Genomic DNA, 22,587 nt, shown 5'->3' on the forward strand with positions numbered 1-22,587 from the left:
TTGACATTAGTATAAGGAATTAGAAAACAACAATTTTTTTGCTGTTTGTCCTCTTTTAAATTCCAGCTCATATTAATGCCATAGAACAATTTCCCCCCAGTTTCCAGGCACAGATGTAGTACTTTATGATGTCACTTAAAGAGTAAACTGCTGTTGATCTTGCCTGGGTTGTTCTTGGCAAATATTAATTAGCAGTAGGGCAAGATTTTTGCAAACAAGTTTAGACAGTTTAATGTCAAATCATAATTGTTGTAGAATGCCTTCATTTTAGAATTTGAGGTACAGACACACACCCACAAGTATTTCATTTGAGAAGTCCCACTTTGAAGGGATAACTTCAATAATGTGTATCATGTAGTTATTTGCAGAAAATGGCCTTTCAGGATTACTTAGAATTTTCTCCATTTTGCAGAAGAGTACCTGCAGCTGAACTTTGATAAGGCGGTATTTAAAATTTCTGCAGTTATGCATCCAAGCACCTACTTGAATAAAGTACTTTTTGGCAGTGAACAAGGAAGTCTGCAGTTGTGGAATATAAAGTCCAAGTAAGAGCCTCTCTAATTAGAACTCCTTAAAGAATATTCTTTACTGAAGTGTATAACTGATATATATGCCGTAGTTATAGTAATTTACTGAAAGTGACATTTGTATATTTGATAAATATTTGATCTTGGTTCTTTTTATCAATTTTAAAATATTTTTCTTTTTATAGTCAGCTTTTATATACGTTTCCAGGATGGAAGTCAGGAGTGACGACTCTCCAGCAGGTTAGTACCTGTGTTGTGAAAACTAGAATGTGAATGACAAAGTATGCCTTTTTGAGTTTTCAGAGAATATTTCGGTAACTCACTTGACCATCATGCAACTTTTTCCACATGTGCACAAGCAGTTCCATGTGTGTTTATCTGTGCCCCTCAACAGCTGAGTATAGGTGTCTGTTTTAAATGTTTATCCTCTTTCAATTCTCTCTTCTCTTTCCCCACGTGGCACAGTTTTCTATAATAATAATAACTGGTATTTCTTGGGCTCTTACAATGTGCCAAGCACTGTACTGCGTGGTGGGGTAGAGTCAAGATAATCAGATTGGACACAGTCCCTGTCACACATGGGACTCGCAGTCTATGGGGTAGTACAGGTACTGAACCCCCATTTTACAGATGAGGAAACAGGCCTGGGGAAGTTGTGATGTACCCAAGGTCACACAGCAGGTAAGTGTCAGAGCTGGGATTAGAACACAGGTCCTTTGATTCCACCAGGTCCTGCTGTTTCTATATGTCATTTCCTGAATGAGCACTCAAACAGTATTTGTCATTTGACTGGTCCTGCCTCCCAAGCACATGATATGACTTGATGTCTCTGTTGAATTCTTTCCAGCAATGACCTTCTTTTTTCCCCCTAAAGTCAAGCTTTCTCCTCCCGCGTCTCCCTGCTTCTTGCCCCCCCCCCCCCCCCCCCGCAAAAAACAAAAACTCCCCTGACCATCTTGTTTATCCAGGAAACAAGAACAAAGAATCTTATAGCTTATTAATGTGCTTTAATGATTGGAGGCCTCATTACCAAGTCAACTTCTGTTTAGGTGGGGCTATTAAAGCATCTCAGATGAGAATCAGTGCAGAACTGTTCTTAATAACCTTTGTTTGTGTTTAATCACTCTGGAAAGCATTTTGATTTAAACAAACGGCTCAGTTCCTTTTTATGCAATTTAACTGCTTTTTCAGGCACCAGCGTTGGATGTCATTGCAGTTGGTCTTGTATCTGGGCAGATTGTCATTCACAACATTAAATTTGATGAAACATTAATGAAATTTCAACAAGACTGGGGTCCTGTGACTTCAATTGCTTTCCGCACAGGTATATTTTAGCCGAGTTTTATGTCAGTATATAAACTGGGATTGTGTTGTTGCGAACAGGAACTTAAGTGTTCTACGGAACACTCGAGGAAATCATCACTGAATAGTGGGAATCGAGGTGGTTGTGAGCCCGAAGAAGTCACAGCATAAAAAAGAATACTCAGTTCATAGTTGGCTTTTGGAATTTTTTTCAATGTGGGCAGTTCCACCAAGCTTTCATTTGTTTTTCTGTTTTCAATAATTGACATTTCAATACTTGGAGTTGTTCTGGGCGTGAATGAATGTATTATTCATTTGGGTTATTTTAGATGTCTGAAACCTTTAAGCGTTTCAAGGTTGTAAAGTGCTTTTTTTTCCCCCTCCCCCTCTTTTTCTGTTTTCATCACAGATGGACATCCAGTGATGGCAGTTGGGAGTCCAATTGGCCATATTGGACTCTGGGATCTGGAAGAGAAAAAATTGATCAGTCAGATGAGAAATGCCCATTCTTCAGCAATAGCTGGCCTGACATTTATCACTGGCGAACCACTTCTCATCACAAATAGTGCCGATAATGCCCTTAAGGTAGGATTTCTCTTTGTGAAGTTGGCCCTGGCCTGCTTCCTTTTGAAAGTCTTCATCAAGAAAGCATCTTTTCAACCAAGAAAAGTAAGGGAGGATGGAAGAACTCAAACTGGAGGAAAATAGAGAGCAAACAAAGAAAGGGCCAGACTTTTGTAGGAATAAATTGGCAGTGTCCCCAAGCCAGAGCAGTTCTTGGAGTGAGGAACCCTGGTCGTCATAGCAACCCAGTTGCGGGTGCCCCTTAATCTGGAATCAGACCCCTACCAAATAGAGCAGTAGAATACCTGTTCATAGCAACCACCTAGGGGTTCTTAATGCTATCTTCATGCCTTGACAGATGTGGCGATTTGATGGCCCTGTGGGTGAAGCTCAGCTGCTTAGGATAAGGAGGGGACATAGTGCTCCTCCTTGTAAAATCCGATATCATGGGCAAAATGGGCAGCAAATTCTTAGTGCAGGTAAGCATTCTGTCTCCACTGACCACTAACAACGTATATTTGGTATTGTCAAAACGTTTTTAAATGTATACCAGGCGAGTAGGGCTCTCTGGCTGTCACGAAGCCTTGTTATTGCTATTGCCACTATTTCAGTTTCCCTTGCTTTGTCTGACTTAGCAGAATTCAGTGGTACAGGTGTGCACTGCCAGGCCTCTGACAAGTGATGTTTTAAAAACCCCTTCTTGTTAATGAGAATAGGCCAAATGAGTGTACCCCCTCTTTGTAAAATGCTTGGCGCTTAATCAAGGCAAAATATTGTTCAGCTTTAGACATTCCCGCCCCAGATCTCTTGCCCCAGTATAAGATTAAGTCTTGACCTCTTTTTTTGTGGTATTTGCTAAGTGCCTACTATGTGCCAGGCACTCTATGAAACGCTGGGGTAGGTACAAGATAATCAGGTTGGGCACAGTCCATGTCCCATATGGGCTCACAGTATTAATCTCCATTATACAATTGCGGTAACTGAGGCATAGAGAAGTTAAGTGACTCGCCCAAGGTCACCCAGCAGAAGAGTGGCAGAGTTGGGATGAGAACCCAGGTCCCTCTGACTCACAGACCCGTGCTTTATCCACTAGGCCACACTGCTTTTCGAAAGAGAAGACCTCAGAGTCCAGTGAAGATCTTTAATAACATTCTGGTCTTTTCAGTTGGTGATCCCCCTCGTGTGAGAAGTTTGAGGGTTCATTGGCTTATCTGCTTATCATTCACCTCTAAAACAGCGTAGGTGTGGGACATAATCTGCTTGAAGTAGCTTTTAATTTAACTGTTTATTATATACATTTGTCAGGTGCTGTAGTTGAGATGACTAGTTATGTTTTTGGTAAAGTTGATGTCTAAGGATGATGATGATGTCTAACTCCTTCATGTTCTCTCAGGTCAAGATGGGACACTGCAGTCATTTTCCACAGTACATGATAAATTCAATAAGAGTTTGGGACATGGTAAGTGATTTATCACAAAGCAAAACCATTGTTGCCGAGAATCTGCTTTCACAAAAGCCTTTTATCAGCCTATTTAGAAAAGTTTTACACTCAGTGTTTGGAACTGCCAAAGTATTTGTTAATGTACCAACCAAAAAGCAGTTCTGGAGAGTTTTCTGCAGTTGTTTTGCACAAAATAGTGAACAAAACTAATGGTGTTTATCTTTAGGCTTTACCCTTCCACCAAAGGTTGTGATTGTTGGGTGTTGTGTCCTTTCAGCTCATCCTTTCTTTTCTATGACTCTTGATCCAGAAAGATGATTACCCAGTAGGTTTTTTAGACAGCTATCAGTTATAGGCTGCTTATCTAGGATCTTGGCCTTCTGCTCCTTGGCTGTTGCTCTTCATTTTAGCCCTCCTTCCCTACCATGAAGAAGGAGAGCAGGGACAGAAGAGAAAATGAAGCTCAGAGACATCATAAGAATTAAGCACTGCCATTTGCTTGCCACCTTTGGGGTGAAGAAGTGCTTCCTTCTGTTTGTTTAGAACCTTCAAGCCCCCTTATCAAACTTCAGCAACATACCTTCCACAGCTTTCATCTTTCATGTTAGGAGGGTCCTGATCTTTTTGTAAATTTCTCCTCTTTTGGAAGCCATTCCATTCCCTCAATCGTCTTGATTAGTTATGCCATTTATTAAGCACTTTGTGCCCAGCGCTGTGCTAAACACTTGGGTAAATACAAGAAAATTGATTCAGTTGTGCCCCGTCTCACTTGGGATATATAAATTGGGGATGACAGACACTTAGGATATTAAGAATGAATTAAGAACAGCAGTAATTTCAGACAAGATCAAGTTGAAGTAAACCATCAAACGGAGCATATTAATGTGAATAGCTAAACAGTAATTGAGCAATCCCGACTCTTCACCCCCTTTAAGCAAACTAGAATCGATGAAATGAAAAACCTTTATTTCATATTTGCAACTGAGAGGGAGCGTTTAATTACAGATGTTTTTGTTGTTTATTTTATAGGGGTCATAAATAAAAAAGCAGCCAAAAGGAAACGACTTGGGAAATTGGAGTCATTAAGACTCCCACCTATTAGAGCATTTGTATCAGGTCAGTAATATTTGATGCGAGTTTTAGAGAATTTCTACTTTTCACTGTCACTTATTTCTTTATTGATTTATCAGATTTTCCTCCTTTCCACAATACCCCGCTCTCCTATGCCTAAAGTAGAAATGCCATGTTAAGCTTAATCGTTATTGTACCTTTTTTATGATATTTAAGTGCTTACTATGTGGCAGGTATTGTACTAAGCGCTGGGGTAGATACAAGCCAATCGGGTTGGACACAGTCCCTGTCCCACGTTCAGGCTGACAGCCTCAATCCCCATTTTCAGGTGAGGGAACTGAAGCACAGAGAAGCGAACCAGGGTCACTCAGCAGAAAAGTGGCAGAGCTGGGATTGGGACCCAGGTCCTTTTGATTCCCAAGCCTGTCCTCTATCCACTAGACCCTGCTACTTCTGTGTTTTCAGAGCTCAATAAGGTCAGCTATTGTAAAATTTGTAGAGCTTCTGCCAGCTACTTCCACTGGTGTCCAGATCGAAAAACCGAATGTGTACATGTAGCAAATGCGCTAAGTTCTCCCGTGAGCACAGATTCCCATGAAGAGCAAGCAGAAGGAGACTAGAAATGAGAAGAGCATAATGAATTGTGTAGGCCCCATGCCTTACTTCTTTTAGGTCTGTTGTAATATCTTTTAGTTTGCAGCTAACTGAACATGTGCTTATTTTCATGACTGGCTTAAATTAAAGGCAGCCTTTATTGCTTAAAGAGCAAATGCTTTCAGATTCTCATGATGGACATGGAAAAGAATTTCTAGATTGAAATGACCTTTAGAGACCTTTAAGTCTTTGATTGAGACTTAATGCGAAGGTACGCTATTAGGTGCAAAATCAGAAAATTATATGACTGTCATGCCTAAAATAAGACCACACAGTGGTGTACAGCCAATTCTCAGTTATTGGCTAAGGAAAAGAGAAATTATATATCTCTTTCTGTATCTGCCCTCTGGCAAAAATACAGGCAAGCTGTAAAGTGCTCGAGACAGTCACAGAGGCAAAGCAGCAGAAATAAGAGGCCTGTAAAATCAGTCCCTTGAATAATCAAGTTGACTAAATCTGGATTATTTAGTACTGATTGAAAGCTACTGCTGTTGGCCTATTTATAGTGTGTGCAAGGTTTGGGTTTCTGCCTAGTTCCTCAAGAACTGTTGGAAGATGAGGTGCGGGTTGAGAGAGGAATGATATCAGTGGGTGTCTCAAGGAACTAGTGAATGGGCAAGTTCTTTGGCATTTTATACAAACTCCAGTGTGTTCAAAAAGGTTTTTTAGCCACACACCTTTAGAGTGAAGGACAATTATGACCATTAATAATTGATACATTTATGGTAAAAAAAAGTCATTGCTGAGAAAGGAGCTGTAGAAATTGAAGTTTCACTGTTTCACCTTGCCTCAACCACAGCACTTATGTGCATATATGTAAATTATCTATATTACTGTCTGTCACCCCCTCTAGACAGTAAGCTTGCTGTGGGCAGGGAATGTGCTTAGTACAGTGCTGTGCACTCAGCACTCAATAAATGCGTCTGACTGACTGACAGACTGATTTAGGAGACCACCTTCAGTAGAACATCACACACAACACCCACCCACCCACAAGCTGCACAGGCCAATTCTCCATAAAACATGGCTACTATTTTATTTTTTAACTTTCATGATCTTGGAGTCAAGTGTTAATCTTAGATAGGGGAGGCTACAGCTTGGCCCCAGTGACCATAGGCCCCTCATGAAGGAGGAGGAAGAGTGTTTGCTACCTTGCCAAGTGGGAAGGCACTTAGCTGGCTGGGCGGGACAGGGTATATATGTGGGTGTGGGTTGCCTAGCCCCCCACACCTCTTGGTTGTTTTCCCCCCGTGCGATGTATTTGTTTCAGAAAAGAACAGCTGCAACATTCAGGGGGCCGAGAATGGTGCTGTCTTGCAGCCCAGACTGAATCCAGGCCTAGCCTTGAGTCTCTAGCTTCCCCTAGGAGGAGTTTTGGGGACTTGAGGTGTGGGAAGAAAAGATCGGTGGGTCCTTGCTCAATTCCTTGCTTCCTTCTCTCCCTGGAGGAGATGATGTAGGACTGATCTGATGGTCAAACTTGTAGTTGAGGATTGGGAATGACTTCAGCTCCTCCCTGCTCTTGTCCCTTTCTTCCCATCTCTCCATTTCCCCAAACCTGTCCCCCTCTTCTCGGTCAAAGAGGTGTGGTGGGGTGATAATGAGGCCAGTTGACAATGCCTGGGTTAGAAAAGAGAGACGAAGGGGCAGCTTTTTATTTGTGGGAAGTCAGGGGTTGGGTGATTCTCACTAAGCTTGTTTTCCATCTGCCTTTAAGGAGCTGTGTACAATTCTGGAAAACACATATTGATTGTCGCTTCTGTATGTTGGATTTTTGTATGTGAGATTTTCTCATTAAAATCAACTTTTTCTAGGAAAGTCTACTCCCTGGCTACATGATCCAGTGCTCTGGGTGGTTACTTTATTATCACAGGATCAGAGGCACTTCATTAGAATGACCTAACTTTCTTAGTCCCCTGTCACTGCCAAAGCATCTGTATTTCAAGAGTACACTCTCTGAATAATAAACTTGCATCCCATTACAGAGGAGGCTCGTGAAAGTGACTGGGATGGAATCGTTGCTTGCCATCAGGGTTTCTCTTCCTGCACAACCTGGAACTTCCAGAAGTGCACCATGGGAAGCCATAAACTGAAGCCCCAAGATGAGCTGACTGAATCCTCGACCATAACTGCAACAGTAAGTGGACCTTTCTCTGGAAGGAAGTACGCTCCTTCGGAACTGTCAAACGTAGCTGCTGATTTGGGCATCCAGTCGTATTCAAGGCCCATCACGCTGGAGGCTGCCTGATAAATTCTAATTATTATAATTCTTGAAAATGAAGCCGCTTTATGTGGTTAAATTGGAAGTTCCACAGAGTGTACACACTCCATAGACTTGTAAGAGTCCTTAATGATTTAGCTTAAAGTGCAGTATTCTAACCACAGGTTAAATCCTCAAAAATTGAATAAACCCAGGTTTGTATGAAACCCGATGCTTTCTTTTTTAGTACTGTCCTCCTGCAGGGGTTCATTATCTGTCAACATGCAGGTCTCTTGCTGAAGTTGGGAAAATTTTTATTATGGCGAGATAGTGATGAGTAGTGTATGTGGTGTTGATGCACATCATTCTGGAGATTTTAAGGAAAAAACAACAATTTTTCCCCAGTATGAAATTGACCTGTCAGATTTCTCCCTTTCTTCTGCCCTCTTTTCCGACTGGCAAAATCCTTTCAGTGGGTACAGAAGAATGTATTGTATAGTATTTTGGAGGTGCAGGCTGAGCACAGTTAATACAAACTTAGATTTATGACTACAAAGTATCCCTCTATAACCTGTTCACATAGTAGGTTCTCTCTTTGGCTGAAATTTCCCATTTGTTGAGGTTTTTAGCAGCCAGTTCTTAGAGGGTTATATATGAGAGCATAAATAGACATTTATTTACTCCTTTATAAGGAAAGACATTTGCATGTCCCTTACAAGAAGCATCTCAGCCTAGTGAATGGAGCACTGGCCTGGGAGTCAGAAGCATCTGGGCTCTAATCCCAGCTCTTCCACTTGCCTGCTCTGTGACCTTGGGCAAACCATTTAACTTCTCTTGCCTCAGTTACCTCATCTGCAAAGTGGGGATGAAGGCTGTGAGCCCCATGTGGGACAGGGACTGGGTCCAACTTGATTAGCTTGTATCTACCCCAGCACTTAGAACAGTGCCTGACATATAATGAGCGATTAACAAATACCGTTAATACCCTCCCCCTCAAAACAAAAACAAAAAAAAAACAGGTGGGTTTGCTCAAACTATTTGTATCCTCTAGTGCAATTTTTCCTTCTTACTGTGTGGCCATTCCCAAACCCTGAAAGTCAGCACATGTTTTTAAGAATGATTACAACAGGCTGCTACATGGAGTCTAAGGGTCCAAAAGCAAAGTGACAAATCAGATTCAAGAACCCTGCTGTACAAGACGGGAATGCCACTTATCATCTATTTTTAGGCATTCATAATTTCCACCCGGTTCAGCACTCCCACCATAGGTTACATCAATCAATCAATGATACTTAGTGAGTGCTTACTATGTGCAGACCACTGTACTAAGCACTTGGGAGAGTACAGCACAACAAAGTAGGTCATCACGTTCCGTGACCACAAGGAGCCTTCAGACAATCAAGAATATTGGGAACCTCCTGGGTGCAGAATACTGTGTACTTGGTATGGGGAAAACACAATAACAGTAAAAGGCAGTACATGTTTTTATCAGATCCATCGTTTTGGCCATTATGAAGATTTTGAACCTCTTTCAGGGGTGATAAGTGGGCATAGTTTGCTGACTTAGAGGGTTTCAGTTCCTGAGCCACCATTAGCCATATCCCCTTAGGCTAATCTAATAAAATGGGGGTTATGTTTGAATCATATTGTGACTTGATTTTTTTTTAAAGCTTTCAGCGATGGGTGAGGAAATAGTGACGCTAATCTTTCTCTTAGGGCAAAGTTTCCTTCACACTGAGATGAATGTCCAAGGGAAACTATTTTAACTATGCTCATGCCATGTGTGAAAGTATTTTTTCTTTTCTCAAAATTTAGGCTGTAGAGATAACCTCCTGTGGAAACTTTGCTCTTATTGGCCTCTCATCAGGAGAGGTGAATGTATATAACATGCAGTCAGGCATGCACCGAGGACAGTATGGCCAGAAAACTGGTAATTATAGCACTTATGTACTTTTTAAAAAACCATGGTCTGATCTATTAAATGATTAAGCTTGGGGAGTCCTTATTTTTTTCCTAAGGAGAAATGATCCAGGTTACTGAGGAATTGGGATAATTCTTCAATGCATGAGAAAACTGTCAGTAGGAACAATCCTCATAATCATCCAAGTGCACTCTCAAATTTTAGGTTGAAAAGCAACTACCCAGTTTTTGCTGAAAATTTTGGACATTTCTTCATCCTGAAAACTCTGGGGCAAACAGAGCAATGCAACCCAGTTAAACCATTTTTGAAAATGCACTATTATTCAGAATCAATTTGCTTGTGTGTTTTCCTGACTATCTTTGGGGTCATTTGCTAAAACATCACTGATAGTCTCCACATAGTGGGCAAGCCTGACGGTTTTTATAGTGGTTCCTCCCCACCCCCCCCCCAAAAAAAGCCCTACTATCTTGTCATCAAAGAATGTAAGCAGAGGTGTAGGTATTTTTTCCCCACTCTTCACATTTTAATAAAATAATGTTCAGTTTATTCTTTAGAACTCTGAAAGCAATCATTAATTCTTCTTATAATGAAGTCTTCTCCCATGATTTGCAGCCCACCAAGGTACAGTAAGAGGAGTAGCGGTGGATGGATTAAATCAGTTGACGATTACAGCTGGTAGTGAAGGTTTAATCAAATTCTGGAATTTTAAGAGTAAAGTTTTAATTCACACTTCAAACCTCAGTTCCTCTCCAAGTATGATGTTGCTGCATAGAGACAGGTGAGAAGAAATGTTAAGTATCTCATCATCTCTAGTCACTGTATAGTCTCTATGCTCACCAACTCAAAAAGTCCTCCCATCACTGTGGGAGTCCCTCAAGGCTCAGTTCTGGGTCCACTTCTATTCTCCATCTCCACCCACTCCCTTGGAGAACTCATTCGTTCCCATGGCTTCAATTACCACCTCTATGCAGATGATTCCCAAATCTACATCTCTGGCCCTGATCTCGCTCTGTCCTTCTCTGCAGTCTTGCATTTCCTCCTGCCTTCAAGACATCTGTACTTGGATGTCCTGCTGACACCTCACATTTTAACATGTCCAAAAACAAACTCGTTATCATCCCATCACAGTACATGGCATCACCATCCTTTTTTGCTCACAAACACATAAGCTTGACATACTCATCTCACTCATTCAATCAGTATAGTCAATCGGTCACTAAATCCTGTTGGTTCAGCCTTCATAACGACACTAAAATCCGCCCTTTCTTCTCCATCCAAACTACTCCCATGCTAATCCAAGCACTTATTCTATCCCTTCTTGATTATTGTATCAACCTCCTTGCTGACCTCTTTGCCTCCTGTCTCTCCCCACTCCAGTCCATTCTTCACACTGCTGCCCAGATCACTTTTCTACAAAAATATTCAGTTCATGTTTCTCCATTCCTCAAGAACCTTCGGTGGTTGTCCATCCATCTCCACATCAAATAGAAACTCCTTACTGTCAGCTTTAAGACATTCAATCACCTTGCCCCTCCTACTTTACCTCACTGCTCTTGTAATACAACTTAACCCACACACTCTGCCCTTCTAATGCCAAACTATTCACTGTGCCTCGATTGCGTTTGTCTCGCCATCAACCTCTCGCCCACATCCTGCCCCTGGCCTGGAACGCCCTCCCTCTTCATATCCGACAGGCAATTACTCTCTCCACTTTCAAAGCCTTATTGAATGAGCATCTCCTCCAAGAGGCCTTCCCTAAGTCTTCATTTCCTCTTTTCCCATTCCCTTCTGCATCACTCTGATTTGCTCCCTGTATTCACCCTTCCCTCAGCCTCACAGCACTTGTATACATATTTGTAATTTATTATTTTAATGTCTGTCTCTCCCTCTAGGCTGTGAGCTTGTTGAGGGCTGGGATTGTGTCTGCCAACTCTGTTATATTGTATACGCTTAGTGCAGTAGTACAATGCTCTTCACACAGTAAGCGCTCAATAAATACATTTGATTGATTGTATAACACATGCATTCTAAGCTCCCAGAGAGCAGAAGCTTCGTCTAAATCCCTTTGAACGATTCCTAGAACCCGCAGAGTCGTGTTTAGTAAACTTTTAACATATCATTTCCTGTGTATAGAGCCTCTGTTTCACTTCAATCGATGGGATTTATTGAGTGCTTATTGTATGCAAAGCACTGTATTAAGCACTTGGGAAAGTATAATACAATTGATAGATTTAAACTGTAGCAGTGTATAAATAACTCACTCAGTTGTTACTGTGGTAATCCGAGTGTTAAATTAAAAAATAACAAAACACAAAAAAGCCTCTGAGTACCCCATAAATTATGAGTCCAGAAAGTTGAAGCAGAGTGGCCTAGTGGAAAGAGCATGGGCCCTGGGAATCAGAGGACCTGGGTTCTAATTCTGGCTCTGCCACTTGTCCCCTGTGTGACTGTGGCAAGTCACTTAACTTCTCTGTGCCCGTAGCTACCTCATCCGTAAAATGGCTATTAAGACTGAGCCCTGTGTAGTTCAGGAACTGTATACAACCCGTTTATCTTGTGTCTACCCCAGCACTCAGTTCAGTGCCTGGAACATAGAAGCACATAACAAATACCGTGAGCCCACTGTTGGGTAGGGACTGTCTCTATATGTTGCCAACTTGTACTTCCCAAGCGCTTAGTACAGTGCTCTGCACACAGTAAGCGCTCAATAAATACGATTGATTTAAACAGTCACGTACCATTTTTCTGAGAAGGACTTTTACATAGTTTAGCTAAGAGCGGAAAGCTAATTGAATGACAGTTGAATTGGGAATGAAAGGTAGAATATTTTTTGCATGTCAGATTATTAGTATAGTGTGTTTAAATTATATTTTGCCTTTGCCAGTGGTATCCTGGGAATTGCTACAGACAATTTCATCATTAGTGTTATGGACATAGAAACGAGAAGGCCTGTCAGAATATTTTCTGGACACCAAGGACAAATCACTGATATGGTAATGGTATTTTTAGATTGAAAATTTCATTTCGCCATTTTACGTCCAAAAAACTTTTTGTGGTTCAAAATACGTTAAGTGAAAATGACAGTGTGTGATGGGTTAAATTCAAACGTGTCTTAACGCTCTGATGATTATCAAAGTATAAATTACCTTGAAGTCGCCTTCCGTGGGAAAGAATATCTTCAAAAGAGTTCTTTGGACATATATTTTCAGTAATATGAGCTTTTAAAGTTATACTGAAATAAGTGAAACTCAGAATAGACTGATCTAAAGATTCAAAATTGATCTTAAAATTTTGAAAATCGTCTGAGTTTTTAAAATATGAGGTTGTATTCCAGATCTGGGGAATTGGTGTCTTGTTAAAATGGATGTTTTCCTTTTTATAGAATTTCTATTTTGCAGTTTTCTCTATAATTAGTATCCCAAATTTTCTCTATAGTTAGTATCCCAAACCATTTGCCAGCACTTAGAACAGTGCTTGACACATAGTAAGTGCTTAACAAATACCGTTATTATTATTATTATTATCAAATTGAGAAATAAATAATGAAGGAAGAGAGCATCAGTCAGGAGAAAATCATGTTTTTCTGCTGAGGTTAAAAAATGAGCCAGAATAGAAATCCTGCATTTTTAAAAAAAGTTCAAATTTCCAGTTTCTCTTTCCTCACATGTGAAATGTGGCATTTTGAAAATTACTACAGATACAGAGCCACTTGACTTCAGTACCTTGTATGTTATGTTTATTGGTGATGTATGTTATTTTTAAATGAGGGTTTCAGAGATGTTTTGATTTCCTTTAAAGGCATTCAGTCCTGATGGTCGTTGGTTACTATCTGCCTCGATGGATTGCACTATTAGGGTTTGGGATCTTCCGTCTGGATGGTAAGTTGATTTAGAAGCAATTTTAGAACTGTTAGTCACGACCGGACTCCAAACGTCTGTGTAGTTAGGAGCAATTAGCTGCCTGTAATACTGAAACCACATATTGGCAGTGATGCTGTATTCCTAATCTGCTCATGTGCTGTGCCCTTTATGCCTGTTATATGGGGGATTTATATCAGAGTGATTCACTCAACTCTGATTTTGGCTTTAGATTTGAGTCTATATATTCATAATTGAATAAGGAGGGTTTCCCAGAAACTTTCCTGCCACTCATGCTTTCAGCAGACTGTGTTGGCAAGTAGAAAGAAGATATGCTTAGAACTGCCATCAGTCTCTTCTTGATAGCTTGGGCTGATACAAGAGAGAGAACAGTCTCCTTCAGCTTTGCTGTTAGTAGTTCGCTTGAGAACTGGACTAGAAATGTATGACTTGATGGTCACCAACCGTATTTTGTTTTTGCTCATTCTTAGACCGACTGAAAAAACAAACTCCTTAACTGAATTTTTTCATTTTGTCTTTCCTAGTCAATCGGTGGTATTTGATCACTTAATGTGTGCAGAGCACTGCACTAAGTGCTTGGGAAAGTACAGTTCAAGAATTGTAGACATGATCCCTGCCCCCCAGGGGGCTTACAGTTTACCGGGGGGAGGTGGGGGTTGGGGGGGGGGCCGGGCATTAAAGTAAATTACCAATAGGGGAAATAGCAGAGTAAAGCACATTTGCATAAGTACTGTGAAGCGGGAGCCGGTAATCCAAGTGCTGAAGGAGTACACAGCCAAGTAGGAGTTGATGCAGAGGGAAGAGCAGATAGGACAAATAAAAGTTTAGTTAGAGAAGCCATCTTGGAGGAGATGTGATTTTTTTTTTTTTTTAGGAGTACACAGCCAAATAGGAGTTGATGCAGAGGGAAGAGCAGATAGGACAAATAAAAGTTTAGTTAGAGAAGCCATCTTGGAGGAGATGTGATTTTTTTTTTTTTTTAGGAGTACACAGCCAAATAGGAGTTGATGCAGAGGGAAGAGCAGTTAGGACAACTAAGGGTTTAGTTAGAGAAGACCTCCTGGAGAAGATGTGATTTTTTTTTTAATGGTATTTGTTAAGCTCTTACTATGTGCCAGGCACTGTAATAAGCACTGGGGTAGATTCAAGCTGATCAGGTTGGACATAGTCTATGTCCCCCAAGGGGCTCACAATCTTATTCCCCATTTTACAGAATGAGGGAATTGAGGTGAAGGGAAGTGAGAAGTGACCAGTGGATAGAGCACAGGCCTGGAAGTCAGAAGGACCTGGGTTCTAGTCCCGGCTCTGCCATTTGACTGCTGTGTGACCGTGGGCAAGGCACTTAAACTTCTCTGTGACTTGCCCAGGTGCTCTATCCACTAAGCCACGCTGCTTCCACGGACTTATTTTTAATGGGATTTTAGGAGGGTTTTGGAGGTGGGGCGTGATGGGCTGTTGGATATGAAGGGGGAGGAAGTTTCCAGCCTGAGGGAGGGCATAGGCAAAGGGTTGGTGGTGGGATAGATGAGATTGAGGTTCAGAGACTAAATTCCTGACTGTGTGTGTCATCAATGAGGGGGTCAGGGTAGACACCCTCTGGAAGTGGCTAAAATTTGTTTATCAACGTGTGCTAGAAACATACTGGTAAAGAATTGGGTTATAAGAAATCACATTTCTGCTGTGGAATTCTGTGGAATAGCACTGCTTAACCCACATTCCCCTAAAGCTCTGCAACCCAAGCTTTTGTCCAGTGGTAGTGCAGAAATCTCTTTGGGATCTCAAGTTAGCTCTGGTGGATTAAAAAAATGTCTTCTGTTCCTTTGTTTATGGGTCTCAAAGGAGAGGGCAGGAAAGAAGTCAAAACAGCTGTAAAAGGGGGCCAAACTTGAAACCAGTGAGGGTTGAAGAGGAAGGGGGAAGATGGTGCTTTTGTGATTCACTTTGTCTCTAGGCGTTGGGTTTTGCTTATCTTTTCCTCCTAGTGGGAATGGGACTGTGGAATGAGACTGGTCTGTACCTGAAAGCAGCCTGACCTTTAGAAAGGTAAAACCCCAATTTCAACATCATTGCCTTCAGCTCAGCTCTCCCTGATTTTTATGTCAGTGGAATGTAGTCAGTGGGCACACCTGTCTTTGTTATGCTAATGGAGCCACGGACTCCTTAATTAGGGACTTTTGCCCAGAGGAAATCTGCCAACCAGAGAGTTACCTAGTTCAGAAGTCATTTGCATTTACTAAAATATTCCTTGCCTTCTTCTGGTGAAGGACACCATCCCCTACTGTTTTAGCACTTCATCACTGGGTACTATTAATCCTCTCCAAAAAGTCTTCACCGGAGCATGCCCTTGGTTTCAACAAGTCTCACAAGGTCCATTTTGAATCTGAAATCATTTCCACATTTCATAACAATCAGTGGTATTTATTGAGCGCTTACCATGTGCAAAGCACTGTATTAAGCTCTTGGGACAGTACAACAGAATCAGCAGACAAGTTCCCTGCCCATAATGAACCAGGGCTACAAACAATTAAAACGGATGACAGAACAACTCTTTAAAATCCAAATTTTGACTTACAGGCTGATGTCATTGCACACTAAAAATGAAAGCTACTGTATTTCCTCACTTGCCTGTGTTAACATTGGGTTTGTTTCTCAGAAACAGCACCTACAAATGACTGGGGATCTCTGGTGCTGGTCTGTGACTGCATTTCTTAATGCATCAGATCTAAATAGCTCAGTAATTGATACCACTCTTGTCTTTCTATATTTTAATTCAGTTCAATTAAGGGCATCTACTGAGCACTAAGAAGGTGCAGGTAGCTTTTTGTAATGGATCATAAGAATAGAATGTCCCTGCCGAGTAATACATATGTTATTGCCTTTTGAGTTTGACGATGCTATCGACACTGTTACCCTTACAGACAGATGTCTGATTCAAGACCAAAATGAGCTTTCTTTTCATACTGAAAGTGCTCTAGACTGTAAGCTCATTGTGGGTAGGCAATGTGTCCATTATACTCTCCCAAGCGCTTAGTACCATGCTGTGCACACAGTAAGCGCTCAATAAATAATAATGATGGTATTTGGTATTAAGCGCTTACTATGTGCAAAGCACTATATGATTGATTGATTGAATGAATGAATGAACACGACCGGCTTATACTGAATACTTGATCAAACTGCCCTTTACTTTGTGGCTATGGTTTGTTCATTCAATTGTATTTATTGAGCGCTTACTGTGTGCAGAGCACTGTACTAAGCATTTGGGAAGTACAAGCAGGCAACATATAGAGGCGGTCCCTACCCAACAACGGGCTCACAGTCTAGAACACGGGCTCACAGTCTAGTTCCTCAAAGCATTCCTCCGTTGAATTTCTCTTGAACTGTAAAGATTTTCAGGCTGTAATTTTAACATCGACTAGTCCCATGAAATTAGGCCAATGTGATTGAGATGGCTGGCCACTGCTAGAGCTGAACATGCCAAACAGAGTCCGTCAGTGGTATTTATTGAGCACTGTGTGCAGATCACTGTACTAAGCGCTTGGGAGAGGACAATATAACAATAAGCAGAGGTGTCCACTGCAAAGGCATCTATGATTTGTGAACTCTTAATTCTGGCTGTCAGGGTTAGGTGATGCTGAAGGAAGAAATTTTCCCATCGATCCAAGCCATTCCAAGCGTCCATGCGTTGTTGCTTTGGCAAAATGAGGAGCCAGTCAATCGCTTGCAGCAGTTGGAGGCCTGGCTGCACAAGCAATTTCAGACACAGAGTATGATTTCCGTGAGATGTAGCGTCTGGAATATGCATCTTTTTTTTCTTCCTTCAGCTTTTATAATACAGTTGCTGAAAAATGCCCTGGTTGTGCAGACAGAAAATAGCCGTACAATCCAGAAGGGTTTGGATAAATTCATGGATGAGCAGTCTATAATGAGGCACTAGAATGGAAGTGAGGAGTGTTAAGTGGTCCATCTCTAACCACAAGGACAGTCATGACATAGTTCCTCTAAGCACCCCGACGCCTATGCCTGAAATAGAATCTAGGGTGTGGAGACCATTGGGCTGGCTCAGTGTTCTTGGAAGTGTGGATCCTGAAATGGCTTAGGGTTTCTGAAGGTGTGGGAATATAGTTGTTTTCTCACGTCAATCACCATCAGCCCAGGAAGGCTGATAGGAGGGCAGCAATCAATCTACCAATCAGAGGTATTTATTGAGCACTTACTATGTGCAGAGCACTGTACTAAGTGCTTGGGAGAGTACACTAACAGAGGGGGTGGTAGAGGCGAATAATGTGGGCTTCAAAGGAAGGAAAGGGAAGGGGGAGGAGGGATAGTGCGAAAGCGGCACTAGGGGCGAGAAGGAAACCGGCACCTCCTCCTTTTCCGGTGAGTCTGGGGGAGTGGGAGAAGAAGAGGCCTCCACTGGAGAGAGCAGCAGAAGAGACCGTGTCGTCTGGAGACAACCATGTTTCAGTTAGGGAGAGGAGGAGTAGAGAGCTGGAAAGGAATAGGTCCAGGATGAAAGGGATCTTACTTAAAATGGAGCGGGGGTTCCAGAGGCCATACTTGGCAGTAGCTGACGAGGGAGGGGGAAGGGTGCGAGGGGTGGGAAGGAATGGATGAGTTGGTGGGGGCCTAGGCGGGGAGAGTGGGAAGAGGGGTGGCGATGGGAAAGGAGAACTGGGATGGGGTGGAGGAGGGGAGGGAGGGGGCTGGGAGGGAGGAGTGGAGGATTGGCGCTGGTACAGAGGGATCCTTGGTAGGGGGTGAGGGGGGAGTGGTCTTGGTGGGGGAGAGGGAGGGAAAAAGCTGGGTGGGAGAGGGAAAGGGGAAGGTGAGGAATGGGAATGGCAGTTGGGAGCAAGACAATTGAAAGTACATGGTGAGGTCAGCAGGGCGAGTGACAGTGCAGCGGGAGGTTAACAATTGAGATGCAGAAACGATAAAACAGTAGCAATGATATAAATAGGTGATGGCATCACAGGGGGTAGTTAACGATTAGCATGCCATGGCAATAATAAAATTGGCAAATAATGCTGTCACAGAGAGCAGATACAAACTATTATATAATTGAGAGCAGACACTGAAGCAAGTGTTCATGATTCCTTCAGAAGTGAAAATAGATTCGTAGACCTCAATCACTTGGCAGTCAGTTGGCAGTAAGACCTGGTTGAAGGAGGAGGGACTTCATTTCAGGACAGAGGGAAATGTTCATATTACAAGACTGACGTTTAGTGGGAGCTGCACAGACCTTGAGCCTTCCCGATTTCTGTATCCTGGAGTTCAGTGCAGAAGTCGGAGATAATAGCCCACCTGGTGCTTGGAGGAGAAAATTCCTGACACTTTTCAGCCATTGAAAACACTTGGAGCCACCTCTTCCAGCACAGTGTCAGCTAATGGCGGGGGCTCTGCTCCAGTGGGGTCCAGTGTATCTGCAGTCTCTTGCCATAAGTATGGTGGCGCCTATTAAACGCTACCTTTGTGCCAAGCAGAGTCCTAGGCTGGGGCAGATACAAGATAGCCAGATTGGACCCAGGCCCTGTCCCACATAGCGCTCACCATCTACACAGGTTTCTAACCATTTACTCTGTGTGCACTGCTGCTTCAGGAGACATGAGCAACATTAACAGTCATGTTAGAAACCGTATTTGTCATCTGTCCCCAGTGGAAGAGGGTGATTCATAGCTAACTTTCTAAGTGAATCAATTCTGGATTTGGATGACTGGCGTGAAGATCCTTGTATCTTGATCATTATTAGATGATCCCAAGAGAAGTTTCAGCGAAGAAGCTCACTTGCCTGGTTACTGTACTCCAGGAAATGCTAAATGCTTTCACGCTTTCATTTGGATGATGTGAAAAAGCAATAATTGGTCAAACAATGCCACCTAGTGGCTGAAATTAAAATTGTATTTTGTGTGATATGGTCAGTGCTGAAATTTTGATGCTCTGAGTTGAGACCAAGAGTCTCAAAGAAGCAGCGTGGCCTAGTGGATAGAGCACAGGCCTGGGAATCAGAAGGACCTGGTTTCTAATCCCGGCTCCGCCACTTGCCTGCTGTGTGAACTTGGACAATTCACTTCACTTCTCTGTGCCTCAGTTCCCTCGTCAGTAAAATGGGGATTAAGACTGTGAGCCCTATGTGGGACCGGGACTGTGTCCAACTTGATTAACTTGTATCTACACCGGCGCCTCGTACAGTGCCTGGCACATGGTAAGTGCATAACAAATACCATTAAAACCCCCCAAAAAACCCCCAAACCCAGGATCAGTCATTCCGTTGGCTGGTTACCAGGGGACCAGTGATATCCAGGGACTTTGCGTGCGCATGCACACACGCACACAGACACACACCCCAATAATCCATTCAACATGAGGGATTACAGAAGCCTTCCACAAGTTAAGAGGATTTAGGACCCATGGGTGTAAAATGGAAGTCCCCCCCGATGGTTGGGACCTCGAGGTGCAGTGAGCTCCCAAGCCCAGCTAGCCTTCAAACTTGAGGGAAACATAAGTGTTTTCAAACTAAAAAGGTATTACTTTAACTTTGTTTTAATAAAGATTTTTTTTTTTCTTCCTTAGCCTCATTGACTGCTTTTTGTTGGACTCGGCAGCTACTAGCATCACCATCTCTCCTACTGGAGATTTTTTGGCAACTTCACATGTTGATGACCTGGGAATCTATCTGTGGTAAGAACTGCTTCTCATGTTTACTTTCTGATGTGTTTTCTTTGGGCTTTTTTTCCTAAATGCCCCCTATTAGATAAATCTAGCTACTAAAACTGCTCACATAGTATCGTCATCTATAAAGTAAAGATAACAATGCCATCTCTCTTCACAGGCTTGTTGTAAGGAATTCTAGGATTAAATTCCCTTAGCTTTTTTCCAGGGCCATTGAAGTCACCCGCTTGCCAATAAAGAATCACAACCTCAGAATAGTCTTCATTCTTTTTTAAACTATGCAAAACAAGGAGTATCCCAAACTTTGTGGAAGATGTTTCTTTTCCTCTGTTTGCAAGAATTAGTTCAAACAAATTCTTAGTAGTATCCCACAGCTTCAACCACCATGTCTGCACAGGTGGTTTCCAAACCTGACCCCTCCTTCTCTGTAGACTCACATTTCCTCCTACCCTCAGGACATCTGCTTGGATGTCTTGCCTCCGACACCTGAAACGTCACATATCCAAAACAGAATTCCTTGTCATCTTACCCAGATTTTGTTGTCTCCCAGACTTTCCCATCACTGTAGGCAACACCACCCATAACCTGCCTCCCAAGCCCATCACGTTGGCATTATCCTTGATTCATCTCTCTCATTCAACCCACATATTCAGTCTGTCACAAAATCATGTCAGTTATACCCTCACAGCATCACTAGAAGCTCCCTTGCCACTCAATCCATACTGCTGCTATGCTGATCCAAGCACTTACATCTTTTTCCTTTCTTTTTTTTTTCATCACCATGAATTATGGGAGAGATAAAGGAGCCGGATGTCTTTTCTAACTGCAGAAACACACTTGATTTAGCGCTAATGCTCTTTTATAAGCTTCAGAAGCTGTTTACTCAATTTTCGAGCTAAGGTTAATGCATACTTCCCTTAAATGGGAGTTGTATTGTATCATTAAATGAACATGTCACACAAGACTGCAAGTGGCAGGTACCTTTCAGTAAAAGTAGAACTCAGGGCCGGTGACTGTTAAAATTGCCCCAACAAGATTGTTTTCATCGTTTAAAGAACATTCTCTTTAATAGCCACATCTGTTTGTTTTGTCTTGTTTTAATTACACAGGTCTAATGTTTCCTTGTATTCCCTTGTCTCGTTACGGCCACTTCCTGCGGATTATATGCCTTCGGTAGTAATGCTTCCTGGAACCTGTCATGTTCATGGTAACCAAAATTTTAAAAAAGTTTATCCTGGGTAGTATAATGAACCCAAGGGAGTAAACCCATTATTTCTGAGCGTCAAAGGTAATGGGTACATGAAAAGAATGTGTATAATTTTAGAGAACATTTGGGATTGAGCTAAATCAGGCATGTCAATCTCACCGCTAATGTAGCCTTCCGTGAGGGGTGTCTGCAGTGTGCCATGGTAGGAGAAGAGACTTTGCCTAACCCGCTCCCTCTCGCAACTACTGGCAGCCCCACCTCTTGCTAGAAACTGAGGGAGCTCCTGCTGCTACCACCACCAACCTTTGCTCCAGAACGGTCTCCTGTGGGAATGTGTATAGTGGGGGGCAGCGCAGAAGGGGGGATGTGTGGGCAAGTTATCAGCCGGTACCTGGGATAAGGAGGAGGTTAGGTGGGAGTGAGAGTGTGTTTATCTCTTCTGCCATCTCCCCTCTAATCTTGCACCACTGTTCTTCTCTCTTTACTAATTGCCGTGATGGTATTTGTTGAGCGTTTATTATGTGCCAAGCACTATACTAAGCACTGGGGTAGATACAAGATATGGGCACACAATCTGTTTATTTTATTTTTTTCTTTTTCAAATCAGTGGGGTAAATTCTGCTTTATATTGTATGTCCACAGTGTAACTAGTGCTAAGCAAATCATAGAATTATGCTAGGACTGTGTTCTTAGTCTAGTTGGGATACATTAATCTATGTTAAGCGCTCAGTACAGTGCTTGGCACGTAGTCAATGCTTAAACACCACAATTATTAGAGAACAAGTGAATAGAGCCAAATGGGAGTGGGGAGCACAAGTGGAAAGGATGAAATAGCTATTGATGTGAAGGGTTGGGGGGTGGGGGTGGGGATCCTGGGAATGGCTCCAATCTTGCCAATTTTAAGCAGATTATTTTTAAGGAATTCAGCTGGCAATGATTTAGACTAATGATAAAATCTCATGTTTGGTGTGCATCTGTTTCCATGAAGATGCGGGGCTTCCAGAAGAAATTATGGAACCAAGTGATGAAATGATAGAGTATACGTCACCAGAGCAATTGGATGAGCAGCTGGTGACATTATCATTACTCTCAGAATCAAGGTGGAAAAACCTCCTCAACCTTGATGTTATTAAGGTAATAGTATTTGCCC

The 22,587-nt window shown here is 42.2% G+C and overlaps 1 protein-coding gene across 2 annotated transcripts in view; it reads left to right on the forward strand.

The window, feature by feature from the left end:
- The window catches only part of WDR36 (WD repeat domain 36), a 35,699-nt gene that overhangs the window by 6,587 nt on the left and 6,525 nt on the right, over nucleotides 1-22,587 (forward strand). For both annotated transcript variants that reach the window (XM_038770494.1, XM_038770495.1), the window contains exons 5-19: nucleotides 413-545; nucleotides 713-767; nucleotides 1,719-1,851; nucleotides 2,239-2,414; nucleotides 2,752-2,872; nucleotides 3,787-3,852; nucleotides 4,864-4,950; nucleotides 7,545-7,696; nucleotides 9,575-9,689; nucleotides 10,293-10,458; nucleotides 12,565-12,673; nucleotides 13,479-13,558; nucleotides 20,132-20,239; nucleotides 21,340-21,437; nucleotides 22,426-22,571. In XM_038770494.1, coding sequence (XP_038626422.1) covers nucleotides 413-545; nucleotides 713-767; nucleotides 1,719-1,851; nucleotides 2,239-2,414; nucleotides 2,752-2,872; nucleotides 3,787-3,852; nucleotides 4,864-4,950; nucleotides 7,545-7,696; nucleotides 9,575-9,689; nucleotides 10,293-10,458; nucleotides 12,565-12,673; nucleotides 13,479-13,558; nucleotides 20,132-20,239; nucleotides 21,340-21,437; nucleotides 22,426-22,571 — 1,745 coding nt within the window. The remainder of the gene's footprint in view (nucleotides 1-412; nucleotides 546-712; nucleotides 768-1,718; nucleotides 1,852-2,238; nucleotides 2,415-2,751; nucleotides 2,873-3,786; nucleotides 3,853-4,863; nucleotides 4,951-7,544; nucleotides 7,697-9,574; nucleotides 9,690-10,292; nucleotides 10,459-12,564; nucleotides 12,674-13,478; nucleotides 13,559-20,131; nucleotides 20,240-21,339; nucleotides 21,438-22,425; nucleotides 22,572-22,587) is intronic.

Source organism: Tachyglossus aculeatus, chromosome X3 (genome assembly GCF_015852505.1).
Source record: "Tachyglossus aculeatus isolate mTacAcu1 chromosome X3, mTacAcu1.pri, whole genome shotgun sequence".
In the NCBI taxonomy this organism is placed as follows: Eukaryota; Metazoa; Chordata; class Mammalia; order Monotremata; family Tachyglossidae; genus Tachyglossus; species Tachyglossus aculeatus.